At 58.3% G+C, this 13,343-nt stretch overlaps 1 protein-coding gene across 1 annotated transcript in view; it reads left to right on the forward strand.

The window, feature by feature from the left end:
- The first annotated feature begins 3,739 nt into the window (after positions 1-3,739).
- Positions 3,740-13,343, forward strand: part of LOC119102869 (ral guanine nucleotide dissociation stimulator-like 1) — a 30,612-nt gene continuing 21,008 nt past the window's right edge. Inside the window, exons 1-4 of the mRNA XM_037226320.1 lie at positions 3,740-3,753; positions 6,873-6,915; positions 10,571-10,678; positions 12,201-12,397. Of these exons, the coding sequence (XP_037082215.1) occupies positions 3,740-3,753; positions 6,873-6,915; positions 10,571-10,678; positions 12,201-12,397 (362 nt within the window). The remainder of the gene's footprint in view (positions 3,754-6,872; positions 6,916-10,570; positions 10,679-12,200; positions 12,398-13,343) is intronic.

The following is a 13,343-nucleotide window of genomic DNA, read 5'->3' on the forward strand; positions in this document are numbered from 1 at the left end:
GCCTCGAGCCGCTGTCTTCCCTTGGATGGTTCGATCTCTCGCGGTGCTGCTGACCACGTCACTGCCGGAGAACAACTGGCAGGGTCAACCAGGGCAGGGGAGGGTAGCCCCAGGCCTGCCGCCACTCCTTTCACACTCGTTATCTCTCTCGTCATTAGACGACGCTGCTAACGGGTGAAACAGGTTGAAGTTTTCTTGCACTTGTTAGGTCAAACCGACCGACTGCAAGTCGCGGGCCTTTCTTCAGCTTCGGCATGTCATTCTCGAGAATGAGCCCATTCGTTCAGCTGCGTCCAATTCATGTTCGAATTCCACCCAGCGCGGCAGCCGCCGCATTGAAGTCAGGGACTGAGCGAGAGCTCGGGCGGAACTGGGAACGGGAACGACTCGAGGCCGCTGTCCAGCAGCGGCTGACTGCACACCCCTGGCGCCGATCAGGCGTGACGTCACACACGATCTGGCGCGGGGCGTAGACGAGCCCAACTTCCTGTGAGATATGCGCATCCAGCTGGTGGGAAGCATGTCGAAGGACGGGAACGTCCGGGGTAAGTGAGACATGAAATGTGACAAACACCGTGAGGCGTTATTGGTTTGCATTGTGATATCAATGTTCACGGAAATGTGACGACTGAAGCCTTGCGTGAAAGGACGTGGCGCGTTTGCCCATGGCCTGAAGTAGTACGCTGTGGCCTGAAGTAGTACCATGGTGCTGAAGTAGTACGCACTGAACTCGTACAGTTCCAGGCGAAGCGACAGCTAGTCCACGAAACCCGAACGACGAACCGATGAAAACCAATGTTCGTGATACGGCCACCGGGTCCCGCCTGGCTTCACGCCCGCCGTGCCGCCGTACGGCGCCGCCGCATTGTACTGTAACGGGGCGGAGCGGCGGCCGGATTCGATGCCGAGCCGGCGTTGCCCGTCGTAACACCGAAGATGGCGCCGGTAACTGCCGGGCGTCAGGAGTCAAGCCGCCGCCCTCGCCGTTGGTAATTACGGGCAACGTGCTGCACGCGCGGGCTGTGTGCTGCCCCCACACAGCGCTCTCGATTTGAACAGGCCAATTACGACACGGCGATAGTAGGCGTGAAATCGCCAGATGCGTGGTCGTGGCTTCCAAAACTGGTGGTATCGGCGCAAAGCTGGCTGACCTCAACAAACATAGTGAACCACGTGTAACACGGAAAGCGGTGTTATGCCCAAGATAGGCACGAAAGGATTTGTGTTTGGATCGACTGACCTGTCCTGTTTTGACACCTTAGATTAGTGGTGTTCGGCCTTTTTCAAGCTCAAACTCAATGGCACGCTACGAACCGCCCGAGGCTCATTTTATCAGAGTACGTGCGCGGAGCGCAGTCATGTGTATATAACTGAAATCAAGGACGAACATCTCGAATTTGCCTTAGTTTTACGTACTTGCCTCAGTACCCGACGTACATTGGGTTTTTGATCAAGAGCCTAACCTGCGAGAGTCGGCGGCCGTTGAGCTAGGTGGTTACGTGCAGCAGCATCATGAACTGCTTGTAGCTGCCTTTGGGATGTGGAGTGTAAACCCTGTTTCGTACTGCTGGTTGGCTGATAGATAGCATGTATGTTGTTTCGCAACGGAGCTGACTTGACATGAGCGCTTGTTGAAATGATTCGGCATTTTGGCGCGCATTTTGCGGAATTGAGGGGTGAAAAACAGCATTTTTCTTCCAAACATGACCCTGGGTCACTGACAGCGGCTCAGCGGTGATGACCATTATGTTCCAAATGGCATCCGCCTATTGAGTAGCAATCGGTTCCAGCAGATGCTCAGATTATGCTTCTGTTTGCGAATGCAGACGGTGACTTGGTTTGACCCAAACTCGTCGCATTTTCAAATTTATAGGGTTATCAACTGCGGAGTGTAGTATTAGCAACCCAACCGAAAAGCCAAACGACCTGGATTTGGGCAATGACCCATCTTTTGAATATCACTGTGTTAAAGTCGTAGGGTGTACCGAAGAAACGCCATGAGTTGAGCCCATAAAAGCTCTTGCACCCTCTCCAGGCTCATGCGATATCTTTCTTGTCGCCAAAAATCCTCATGGATATTGCGATTATTGCGTAAGAAATGTCTTGGTCTGGGTTGGGATTGACGGCCAGATCGCAGCAGTAATATTGCCGTCATGAGTGTTGTGCCCCCTAATGTCACAGCCGAGGGTAAAGGTAAACAGATGGAGATAGTTCAGTTGGATTTGTTGAAAAGGTGTCTTTGAAATCAGAGTTGTTTGAGTTTTTCTGGGATCGACAAATCGAGAAACCTTTTTGGTACGCCTTAGTCCTCTGGCTTTATGGAAGGTTGTTTCGCATCGATCGGGACGGGCGGCACTCGTGGTCGTGGCGACAAAGTATGCCGCCATCTCGCGGTGAAGCTCTCAAGCCCCGGTTACAAAGCAGAGACCCCGGCCGCAGCTGCGAGCCTATCGCTGGTGCCTGGTGTTAGCTGTGGTGAGCTTACGCGGTGCCATAGTACTACTTTATGATGTCTAAGAATCCTTCATAAATCCAGGCTGGTGAGGTATCACGTCAGACCATGTGTTCTCTGAAGACAGACTCACGAGTGGGGATGCTTTGCAAAAAGATTACGTGAGCATCTTGTGGGTTCTGCAGACCCCGTTCTGGGTGTGCCCGCGTGCCACCCGCTAGTTGCAATGCTGTGCACTGCAGTAATGCTGCACCAGGGGCCGGCGAGCAGGTCGGTTTGGCTGATGTCGACTATCAGGGTGAGGTCAGTGTCACGGGACACAGGGATCAAAAAGTTTTCTTTTTAAACGATGATGCATTGGCAAAAGGATCCAGTGGCTTGTAATTTTCCGTCAGTCGTAAAACTGACGAGAGCTGCTTGTTCAAATCCAGCTCTTCCGATGCATAGTTACCGTTCGACGATCACGGCGCGCCCTTCGTCGTCATATGATCATGCTGTTGTCGCTGTTTTTCTTTGCATCGCTTAAGCTGCACCTCATTGATGCAATGTTGGTGTGGTGTTTGTCATTAATGGACGAGAATATCTCAAGGATCCCGAGGATTACTTCATCATTTGTTGATGTTCCATCCGTCCGTATAATTACGTCTAAGCACGCACACAGGATAGGAAGTAGGTGCGGCTGCGGCTGCGGCTGCAACGTAACTTAAACCAGGCTTTCCAAATTGCGCATTTTCTTCTCGCTGTAGGCGGGATCAGAGATTGGCTTCACTTTTCTTGCGGCTTTAAAGAAGGAGACGACCGGTTTCAGTATTTGTATTGGTGATGCTGTTTTCCTCTCTGGTGGAATCGTATGCAGGCCGGGTGGTACCTGTCAGGAGCACACCTCCCCAGCAATCGGCACCCAACATTACACCATAGCGTGTCATGGGAACACCTGACAAAATGTTTCCACTGTTCCAAACATCAAGTGGTCAAGACGTTCTTGTTCGCATGTAACGTTTCTGCGTCTCTCAGTCATGGTACGTTGCAAGCAGCGGCACTCACCCCATTAATTCAAACTTGGGGACAATCTGTCAGCTGATTGCATCTGCTCACCGAGCGGGGGCGAGCCGAGCGGGAGAACTCGTGAGCGCCTCTAGCGGGCAGCAGCGATAGACTCGCACAGGTCGCCATCTTTCCTGTTTTGTTCCTTGGGGGCCTCTTATTATGAAGTTGGTGTGCTGCAATGAGCGGCGTCAAGCGAGACTCATTGAGCGCATTTATGAGATAGTTTCCCTCCATCCCCGAATGTTGTACGTTTCGTAAGGGAGCGTCATGAGTCCGTTGGCCATCATCTTTCTCCTCTGGCTTCATCCGCGTTTGGGCGTATTTGTGCCTTCCTTGAATAACCATGACCCATTGCTGTAATGGGTGCGTGATCCTTATCTGTTTACTCTCGTCTATCACGCAACATTTATCGTACCGGTATTGAAACTAATCCGTTGGCGTTCCTCTTCGGATGCACGAATAACGATGACTCACTTTCAATGATGCCGACCTTCTTTCGCTATTCAACATTTTGCATTCAACCACGTTCAATCGATCACGAGGCCCTCGATAAGCCGTGCTGTCATGGTCGTGTGTTCTCCCACGACCGCGTTTCTGACCCATATTTGAGCGGCTACGTTCCTGCTTCCTCCTCCACGGCCCCGTTTCTGTGCTGTTGGTGCGCCCGCCTGGAGTCCGGCGAGCGACGGCAGGTGCGTGACGGCTGTGGTGATAATGGAGCTGCAAGTGAGGCCCAAGCGTAAACGACGCTCTGGGCCCAACGTAACGACGTTGGGCCCATAGAGGCCCAACATTAACGACGCTCTGATCGGTGCGACGACGGCATCAGCTCCCCTCTGGCGGCACGGGCGTGAATCCCGCGAACCCGTGCCGGACAAATTCTTCCCGGTGGTGGTGATCGACAGCATCTGTAGATGATAAGTCGGCACTGGCGCGTGTAGGCGCAGGCAGGAGGCTAATAGACCAGGCTGGCATGCCTCATTTCTTCTGGCGGTGCAGTACCTACATGGTTTGTGGACGCATCGCATGCAAGTTAGTGATATATATATATATATATATATATATATATATATATATATATATATGGCCGTCTTTGCCATTAACATATCGACAGCTCTATATAGCAGCTACCCTGTATATATATATATATATATATATATATATATATATACACACTAGCTGAGCGGCTGTTTTTTTGCACCCAGATGTAACCAATATAACAGACAACCGCATAAGCCATCCCCTCCCTGATCCTTTGTCCCGAAGGTCATAGGATGCAGGTTTGCCACAGAAAAGCCGCTAAATCCTGCGATTCTGACAGCGTCGGCCAGCCCCGGCTGTCACCAAGACTGCGAGGTGCAACGGGCCGCGGCCGGCCGGCCCGAACAAAGGCGCGCGGCAACCTCCCGGCACGGGCGGAGAACCTTGGGCCGGCCGGTCACGGTTCACGGACCCGCGCGGAGGCCGTGACGCGCTGCCGTGACGTCATCGGCCGGAGGTGACGTCATGGGCCGGGGCGACGTCATCGATGGCTTATCAGCACGCAGCGCCAGCGTCTTGCCTGATGCGGGCGGCGGACGGAGGGCGCAGATTTTCAGCCGGCCACGCTCTGGGACGATGTCAGTCTGCCGCAGACGCTTTGGTCATTTATTATTATTTATTATAATATATTTTATTATCATATATTTGGTCATTTATTCGTTTAAAGCTGTCAGGGCGACGTGAAATGATCGGCCCCGGCGCATGGGCCGTGCGATAGCCGCTTTTCGCTTGCTGGCGTTCACCGCGTGTCGGACGCTCGCCGCCGACCAGCGCACGGCGCGGCACGTGGGCCGCATTTTTGATGACCTGTTGTGGTGGTGGCCCACACAAGAGAACGTGGCGGCGCGTATCGCCGCACGCCGCGTATCGCCGCACGCCGCGTTTTTAATTATTTGCAAAACTGTGCAATGCATGCGTGCCTCGCACGGCAAAAAGTTGTTGGCTTTGGTCGGCGTGAAGGCATTTGCGCACCGACCGAGGGCTCTGGATGCTTTATAAGTTTTTGGTAGAGCTACGTTCGAGCTGCGTCAGGTAGAAACGTGCGCACGAGTTTGAATTACGTGGGTATGTTCGTGAGGGCATCATCTGTGCTGAGCGTTTCAGTTGGCCACGGTTTACGCGATATCAGTCATCTGAGCTGCAGCATTGCATATTGTATTGTTTATGTAAACAATGCCAAGTTCAAGGCCTCAGTGCAGGTAAAAAGCGTCTGTAGCTCCTACGACGTTAGATTGTACCAGACAGGGTATCAGTTCAGGTAATAGTGACTGTAGTTCGTACGAGAGATTACACCAGGCAGTTTGTTCTATGCCGGGTTTGCCTAGCATGAACAGCTGAATGCCGGGCCCAGAAAAGAAGTGACCGAGCAATGCCGACATTTACCACTCACTACGCAACGCTGCCGAGATTCGCCCAGAAAGACAAGGCGGCTGGTTTTCGTACAGGTAAAGAGACTTCCGAATGCGCACTGCATGCCGTGGCAGGTGGCATGCGATCAGCTGGCTCTAAGCGGCAACCAAGCCAGACAAGCCATGGCAGGTGGCATGCGATCAGTTGCCTCTAAGCGGCAACCAAGCCAGACAAATGTCCGCGGAAGCGTTCTGACGGCGGGGGATTGTCCTCACCCGGCCACCGGCGGCCACTCCAGCGGTCCTGGCGCACCGCTCTCTTGCCCGGGGCGCCACCTGCGCTGGTGGCGCCTCAGTGGTCGACGCGGCGGCGACAGGTGCGTCGGGGAGGCGGCTCAGCGGCGGGCGCGGCGCAGTCGCCAGACCGTGACGTGGAGGACGCGGAGGCGCCGGCGCCCGTGGGAGCCGGCCGTGCGTGAGGGGTGCCGCGCCACGCGCGGGACGGGGACGCCCCCGCCGCGGGTCGTGCGTCACCGTGCCGCGCCGACCGGACGGGGGCGGGTCGCCGTCCGGACGTGCTGCCCCGCCGGCCGCGCCGCTGTTAGTCACGCGCCGGGCCACGACGCGGCAGTGGCGCTCCGGTGGCCGGGGCGGCGCGAGCGCCGGGAGCCCGCCGCCTGCGTGAGAGGCCGGAAGAGCGCGGCGCCGGTGTCGTGAGAAGTGACGGCAGCTGCGCCGGCGGCCGGCGAGCGCGCGAGAGCGGCGGCGGCGCGAGAGCGCTGGTGTGGGGCGCCGCCATGCCGGGCGGCGGCCGGCGCCCGTCGCTGGGCGAGGCGCTGGCCGAGGCGCTGGCCGAGACGCTGCCGGGCGGCGGCACCGAGCGGCGCCGCCGCTCGAGCGCCCGAAGCCTGTGGTATGTACCTGTCGAGGGCGACGAGACGGCCGGTAGCACGGTGTGGATCAACGAGCGCCACGACCCGCAGCGCCGACCGCGGCGCGTCGCGCTGGTACGTCTACCAGAGCCCGGTGAGTGTGGGCGCGAGCCGGATGTCGAGTGGGGTGGTGCCGCACCCCCTTGTCCTGCTCCCCCCCCCCCCTCCCCATCCACGCTCGTCCCCCGTTCTGTGTGTCGCTGGGACGGAAGCCAGGTGCTTGAAAAACCCGCGGGTGTCCGTCGGCGTGGCACGTGAAGCCCTTGGTCGGGTCAGGGCTTCCGACCTTGGGTGCCCCTCCCCCTCCCCCGGCGGCCGTCGGCACCTGGCGCGGGCCAGGTGCCGGCGTCCCACCCACCTGTGACGTCGGCGCCTGACCACCTCCGGTCCCCAACACCTGGTAAACAGTACACAAACTGATATTTGTGCCCTCCTTCACACCCGTTTTTTCTGCTGTTCGTAGAATGCATTAGTGAAAATGTAAATGAAATGGATGTAAATTATGATTAAGGTGTGTTTCATTCTAGCCCACATCGAAGTTAAGAGTAGATGACCAAAAATCAGTGTGGCCGAAAAATTATCCGTCAGTTTATGAAAAAGCTATCTGTTTGTCTACGACCGGACACTGGGCGTTACGCGGCACGATCCCAGTCAACTGTGACGTCACGCGACCTCTGCCGACCCCAGCACCTGCTTGCACGGAGACACTGTCTCGCCCAGCTGAGACGCCGCCATCACTTGTACCATGTGCGAGCCAGAAAGCCCAGTCCAGTCGAAAGGGCAGTCGCTGCACCTACGGAGCGCGGATACACGCACCGATCACGTGACGTTGGTGGGCAGGCGCAGGAACGAATGTCCAAAAGCATTATAAGCAAAGCCCTTTGGAAGGTTTTTCGGCCCTAGTGCAGCGATAGATGATAACTATTGTGTACGGTATTTTGCGCTCGCATTTTACATTTGGCTCCGGAACTGGCTGGATGTCGCTGACACGTACGTGATGGGATCGCGAGGCAACGTTCGTCCCCTAAACGTTCGGTTTTTCGAGGGTCCAAGACCGTTAGGAGACACCAAGACGGCCATGAGGCTATAAAACAAGACTCACCCCGACAGGCTGGCGAGCTTGACGGACATGTGACAGAATCATGAAGAAGTCCTGCTTTGATAACATCTTGGCAGGAATCGTTGTCCACTGGCTACCTCACTGGCTACCACAGTCACCAGTCAGGAGTATTTTTGGAAGGTGCAACTTGTGAATATGAATCGTAGACAAAGTCCGATGTACCTGTCAGTTGACGACAGCCGTGCTAGACGAACTTGGTGTGCAGTGCTGACCCTTAGTCAGCCACACAATATATGTTTAAACCGCGGAACGTTCTTTTCCATGGCCCGATGAGCCGAACGCTTTCGAGCAATTTAAAGGTCTAATGGACGGACGTTTATGCGCTATGCAAATCATGGCTAGTTCGATTGGGCTAAAAAGCAACGCGATCAGCGTCCAACTAAGCTGCCCAGATGCGTCATCTGTTGCCATTGATCCAGACGGTCTTGTTACGCGGGCAACACAGCGCGGATGGAACTTAAGCTGGATCGTTGAGGGACGGGTTGATTCGGTGCAAGACGGCGTATTGTGTGCAAGCACATAAGCTTGGTTTCGTGTGCCCCTGCCTCAGATCGATGGTCAAACTAGAAAATTTTGCGATTTGTTGGATGAAGGCCACGATGCATGATCAGGTGTTCACCGGAACATGCAGGCGAACCGGGACGAGCTTCGGATGGTTGACCTGTTTTTGGATCTGCGCAGACATCAGCCATCATTTGACGGGCATACGGGCAAATTCAGAGCGGCTAACTTATGGAACATACCGAGTGAAACCCCTCCAGTATGGCGTTTCGCACGCTGTCGAGATTGCATGTGTCAGGGTCAGCCGTTTTGACGGTGGCGAACGGACTCGAACTGATGGGAACACTTGTAGGAGATCGAAGCAGTCCGTTCATGTAGCGTATGACGCGTCCTGAATGGTTCGTTAAGATTCCTACCCATCGGGTCTTTCAGCGCGTCAAGACCATAAATCTGAGGGAACGAATCGGACTGGAGACGTGGGTCCGCTACGCCGCGGCGTGACGGCGGCATTTGGCGGCTTTGTCCGTATGACATCTGTTCGCGCATCTTGCGGACGATCGCGCGCGCCGGTCGAGCTGACGACTCTGCGCGGGGCCGGCTGAGTTAGAGTCATGTGCGGGAGAGGCCGTCACAACGCGCGGCTGAGCGGCGGCTCCTCGCCACCTCTGCGAGCCGTCCCCTCACGCCCGCGGCGCCGCTGCGGGCCGTCCCCTCACGCCCGCGGCGCCGCTGCGAGGCGTCCCCTCACGCCCGCGGCGCCGCTGCGGGCCGTCCCTTCACGGCCGCGGCGCTGCTGCGAGGCGTCTCTTCACGGCCGCGGCGCTGCTGCAGGCCGTCCCCACACGGCCGCGGCGTCGTTGCGCAGTTGGCGTCTGTCGGAAGGCCGCGCGGCCTGAGCGCGAGCGCGCGGTCGCTGATCCGGGTGGTCGCTGACGGTGGTGGCTCTGCGCGACGCCTCGCCGGTGCGGGACGGTCTCCCCTCGCGCCAAACGGCCCTGGAACAGTGCCAGTCACGCCGGGCACCACTTCAGCGCGTCAGCGGCGTGTCCTGCCTGTCCGTAATGGATCGCTGTATCCGCCGCAGAGGAAGAGCTCCGTCCGCCCTGACAGGGGCGTCGATGAGATAATGTGCTGGATGACATGGCCCAATGCGTGGTGCGTGTTTTTGTGTGTCTGCGCCGCTGAGCGACGAGGCTTGGTCAAACCACGGACTGAGGGGAAAACACAGGGTGCGTTTCCAACAGTGGGCATTACGACACTAGCTGGCACCGAGTACGTGATGCGGCAGGGATGCGTGCTGCGAATGCGTCCGCACGTGCCGCAAGAGCGGCGGACGCGTGCCCAGAGCCGGGACGACGCATCGGAATGCGGCGGTGGTGGGCTGCTGGGTCTGGCGACGCCATATGCTCTGGGGCCGGCTCGGCGGCGGCGGCCGGCAGATGGCGGCCGCCCCCACCACATGGTTCGGCGCGACCGCACCGGTCCGGCCCGCCCGGCCCTCGCGCGACACACGGCGCGGACCGGGGCGTGCGGACCGCTGGGGCGGAACAGCGCGCCGGCCCACCCCCTCGGCCCGGGCCCCGGCGTGACGGTGTGACGCGTAACGGGCCGCGTGATGAGCGGCCGTGCTAACGCCGGCTGGCGCGCGGCTGAGCCCCGTCCGGCGGTGTCCGGGGCGGTGCTGAGAGGCAGAGATGTCCGGAACGCCGCCGTGTGGTGACCTGCGATGTCTGGGACGCCGCCGTGTGGTGACCTGGAATGTCCGGGGAGCTGCTGTGTGGTGACCTGGGATGTCCGGAACGCCGCCGTGTGGTGACCTGCGATGTCCGGGATGACGCCGTGTGGTAACCTAGGATGTCCGGGGCGCCGCCGTGGGGTGACCTGGGGTGTCTGGGACACCGCCATGTGGTGACCTGGGATGTCTGGGACGCCGCCATGTGGTGACCTGGGATGTCCGGGAGGTCGCCGTGTGGTGACCTTGGATATGCGGGACGCCGCCGTGTGGTGACCTTAGATGTCCGCGACGCAGCCGCGTGGTGACCTGCGATGTCCGGGACGCCGCCATGTGGTGACCTGGAATGTGTGGGGCTCCGCCGTATGATGACCTGGAATGCTTCTGGTCTTTCAGCAGCAGTCGTGGCGCCTGTGGGGCGACGAGAAGAGCGACGACGCCGTCTGCTCCGTCTACCTCAAGAAGGTGCGCTACCATCACCCGGGCCGCACGGCAGCCGACAGTGTAAGTACTCGGCCGAGCGTCGGCTCCCTCGCCGGCTGACCGGCCAGCGTTCACGGGTCGTGACCTCCGACTCTTGCCCACTGACCGCCGGGCGTGGCCCGCAGCGAACCCTGGCCCGGCCCATGCCTAGAGCATTGAGCCTGTTGTGGTCGAGACTCCCCGGGTGCTTATGACGACCATTTTCTCCAAGAGGGTCCTCCTGCAAAGCTCTGTGATGGTATGTGTTGTCTTTTGTTTAATATCGATGGCCGAATTCTTGCGATAAGCTCCACTCATGGTGCGTCTTCCCCGTCCCTTTATTCATGTTTCCCTTCAATTGTTCATGTTTATCACGGGATTTCATTTCCATGTTCCGCCGACGGGCCCCTTCAGACCCCGCCACAGCGGCAGCGTGCTTCCGACGCTGAGCCGGGCGGGTCTCGGCCCTGTCTCGGGACGGTGTCTCGGGGCACGGCCCGTCTGCGCCGCAGTCGGCCGCCGAGCCGCGTTGTGACAGAGCGCCGCCGGCGCTTCTCGTGCTCGGGGATAATGCATTCCCGCGCCGTCACAACAAGCGCCGCTCGGCGCGGCCTTAGAGGCCGCTTTCGTCAGCGGCACCGGTTTCTGGGGCACGGATCGTGCAGCCGGGCCGGGCATTGTTAACAGAGGAGAATGGGGCGTGCCGCCGGACGGCCGCGCTGTTGAGTCATCTCCGGTACGCCCCACGCACCCCGCCGCCGCCGCCGCCGTCGCAGGGCGGCAGAGATGGAGACGCGGGGACGGGTCTGCGGCTAGGTACGCCGGGGTAGGATGTTTGTGCTGGAAGCCGCCGCGGAGTTCGCATTAAAGTCAAACATGCGCTTTGTGTGGATCAGCCGGATGGCGTTGCGGTGCAGAGCTCGCTCGCTCTCGCTCGTTTCTGCAAAGCCGGGTACGTTCGAGGCGATGGGCTGGTCATGCAGATAGCGTAGGTCGGAAAACCACGGCGCACCGCAGACCAGGTCCAAAATCGCAGCGAACGCCCTAGACGTACGTACAACGTGCAGAGAATGCATTTTCAGGAAATGTTTGTCCTGAAGTCCGTGCTTCGGCGTTGTGTCGAACTTTGGCACCGCTTCCTATTCAAGGCTGTGCTGATTGTATGTACACAGTATGCGCGCGCTAATGCAGCTTGTGAGTGCGTCGCAGCAGTATTGGAACGAGCGTGGAGAGCACGGAGGAGTAGGCGAAACATACCGCCCTACATCCTGTTACATAAGCGGGTTGAGTTTTTGGCGCGCCCTGCCCACCACTGAGCATCACCCACCTCCGTCGGCTGTAGTCTCGTGTGTATGCATACAGTATGTTTGCGACCAATTTTGAATTTACTAGACAGTGCCGTGTGAAAATTTGAGCTGGTCCCCATCCCGTAAGACAGTGGTACATACACCCTGGGCAAAATGACTTAATGGCGACGCGTCTCTACTTCGCCACATGACTGACGCCTGCGTTGGCTTCAGCGCCCGCCACGACCGTAACCCTGGGCCCGCCTCTGCGCCGGCAGGACTCGGATGATGAGATCTCGCACCTGGAGTGGGAGACGGTGCGCGTGCGGCTCATCAAGGCCGGCACCCTGCAGCGCCTGGTGGCCTCGCTGGGCTCGCACTCGGGCGAGCTGGACGCCACCTACATCACCATCTTCCTCGCCACCTACCGCAGCTTTACCAGTGCGAGGGCCGTGGTCGATCTCATCATTGAGCGGTGAGTGCGCGCAGCCGGCCGCGGCGGGCCGCGACGGCCGCTGCGCTCCGTCGGCCGCGCTGCAGGCGGCGTCGCCTCCGACGGCGCCACCTCTGACGCAGCGAGTGTCTGTTCGGCGCGGTTTCTCAGCGAATTTCGTGCTGACGGGGGAAAGCGCCAGCTGAAAGTCACGGCTTTTTTCCTTAAACTCTGGTAGGAAATCGGGCATCCAGGCGACGAGAGTGCGTGCACTGGGTGCCTGAAGCCAGGCATGCGCTGCTGAACGCGTCACGGAACAGCGGGGTTCGCGGGTTGTGAGGTTCTCTCGAGTGACGTCACTGAGATTTCCAATGGTTGTGAATCGGTGAATTGGTCCGATGGGCTCCAGATGTATTCGAATAGGACCAGTGGGTGCAACAGGTTTGTGGAATGACGTCACAGGGATTTCCAGAGGTTATCAAGTTCATCATCTTAACCATTTTAGTGTAGATTATGCCTTATGTAGGTACATTTGCGTGTGAATAACACGCCGCTGCAAGCTGCACTCTCCGGACAAGTGAAGTGTATGATCGTGTCTTTGACCAAAATTCCCGACGTGGTCAATTTACCGGCTGTTTTTTCCGGCAAGTGAATACAGCGCTTTTCCCATCGCGTGCGTCTGATTAGGGAAGAGAGCTCGTTCCAAACGCCTCAATTAGGGCCTGGCTTTTCGTTCGTCGGCCTTCTGAAGACCGTTACTGTCCGCGTGCAGCTTGGCCGTTTGTCGCCGCCTCCGTAGCTGCCCGTTGCCGGCCCTGTGAGGGCTCGCAGCCACCGAAAGATCTTATCCTCGTTGTCGATAGCGCACGCCTCGCGGTAAACGTGAACGATCAGGCCCCGGCGTGACCCTCCTCTGACCTTGGACGGTGTCCTGACGTGTCGTGCGGCTCGTACGTGCCGTGATCCCGCCATCGTGACGTGCGCATCA

Source organism: Pollicipes pollicipes, unplaced genomic scaffold (assembly GCF_011947565.3).
Source record: "Pollicipes pollicipes isolate AB1234 unplaced genomic scaffold, Ppol_2.1 Scaffold_5724;HRSCAF=6776_pilon_pilon_pilon, whole genome shotgun sequence".
Taxonomy (NCBI): Eukaryota; Metazoa; Arthropoda; class Thecostraca; order Pollicipedomorpha; family Pollicipedidae; genus Pollicipes; species Pollicipes pollicipes.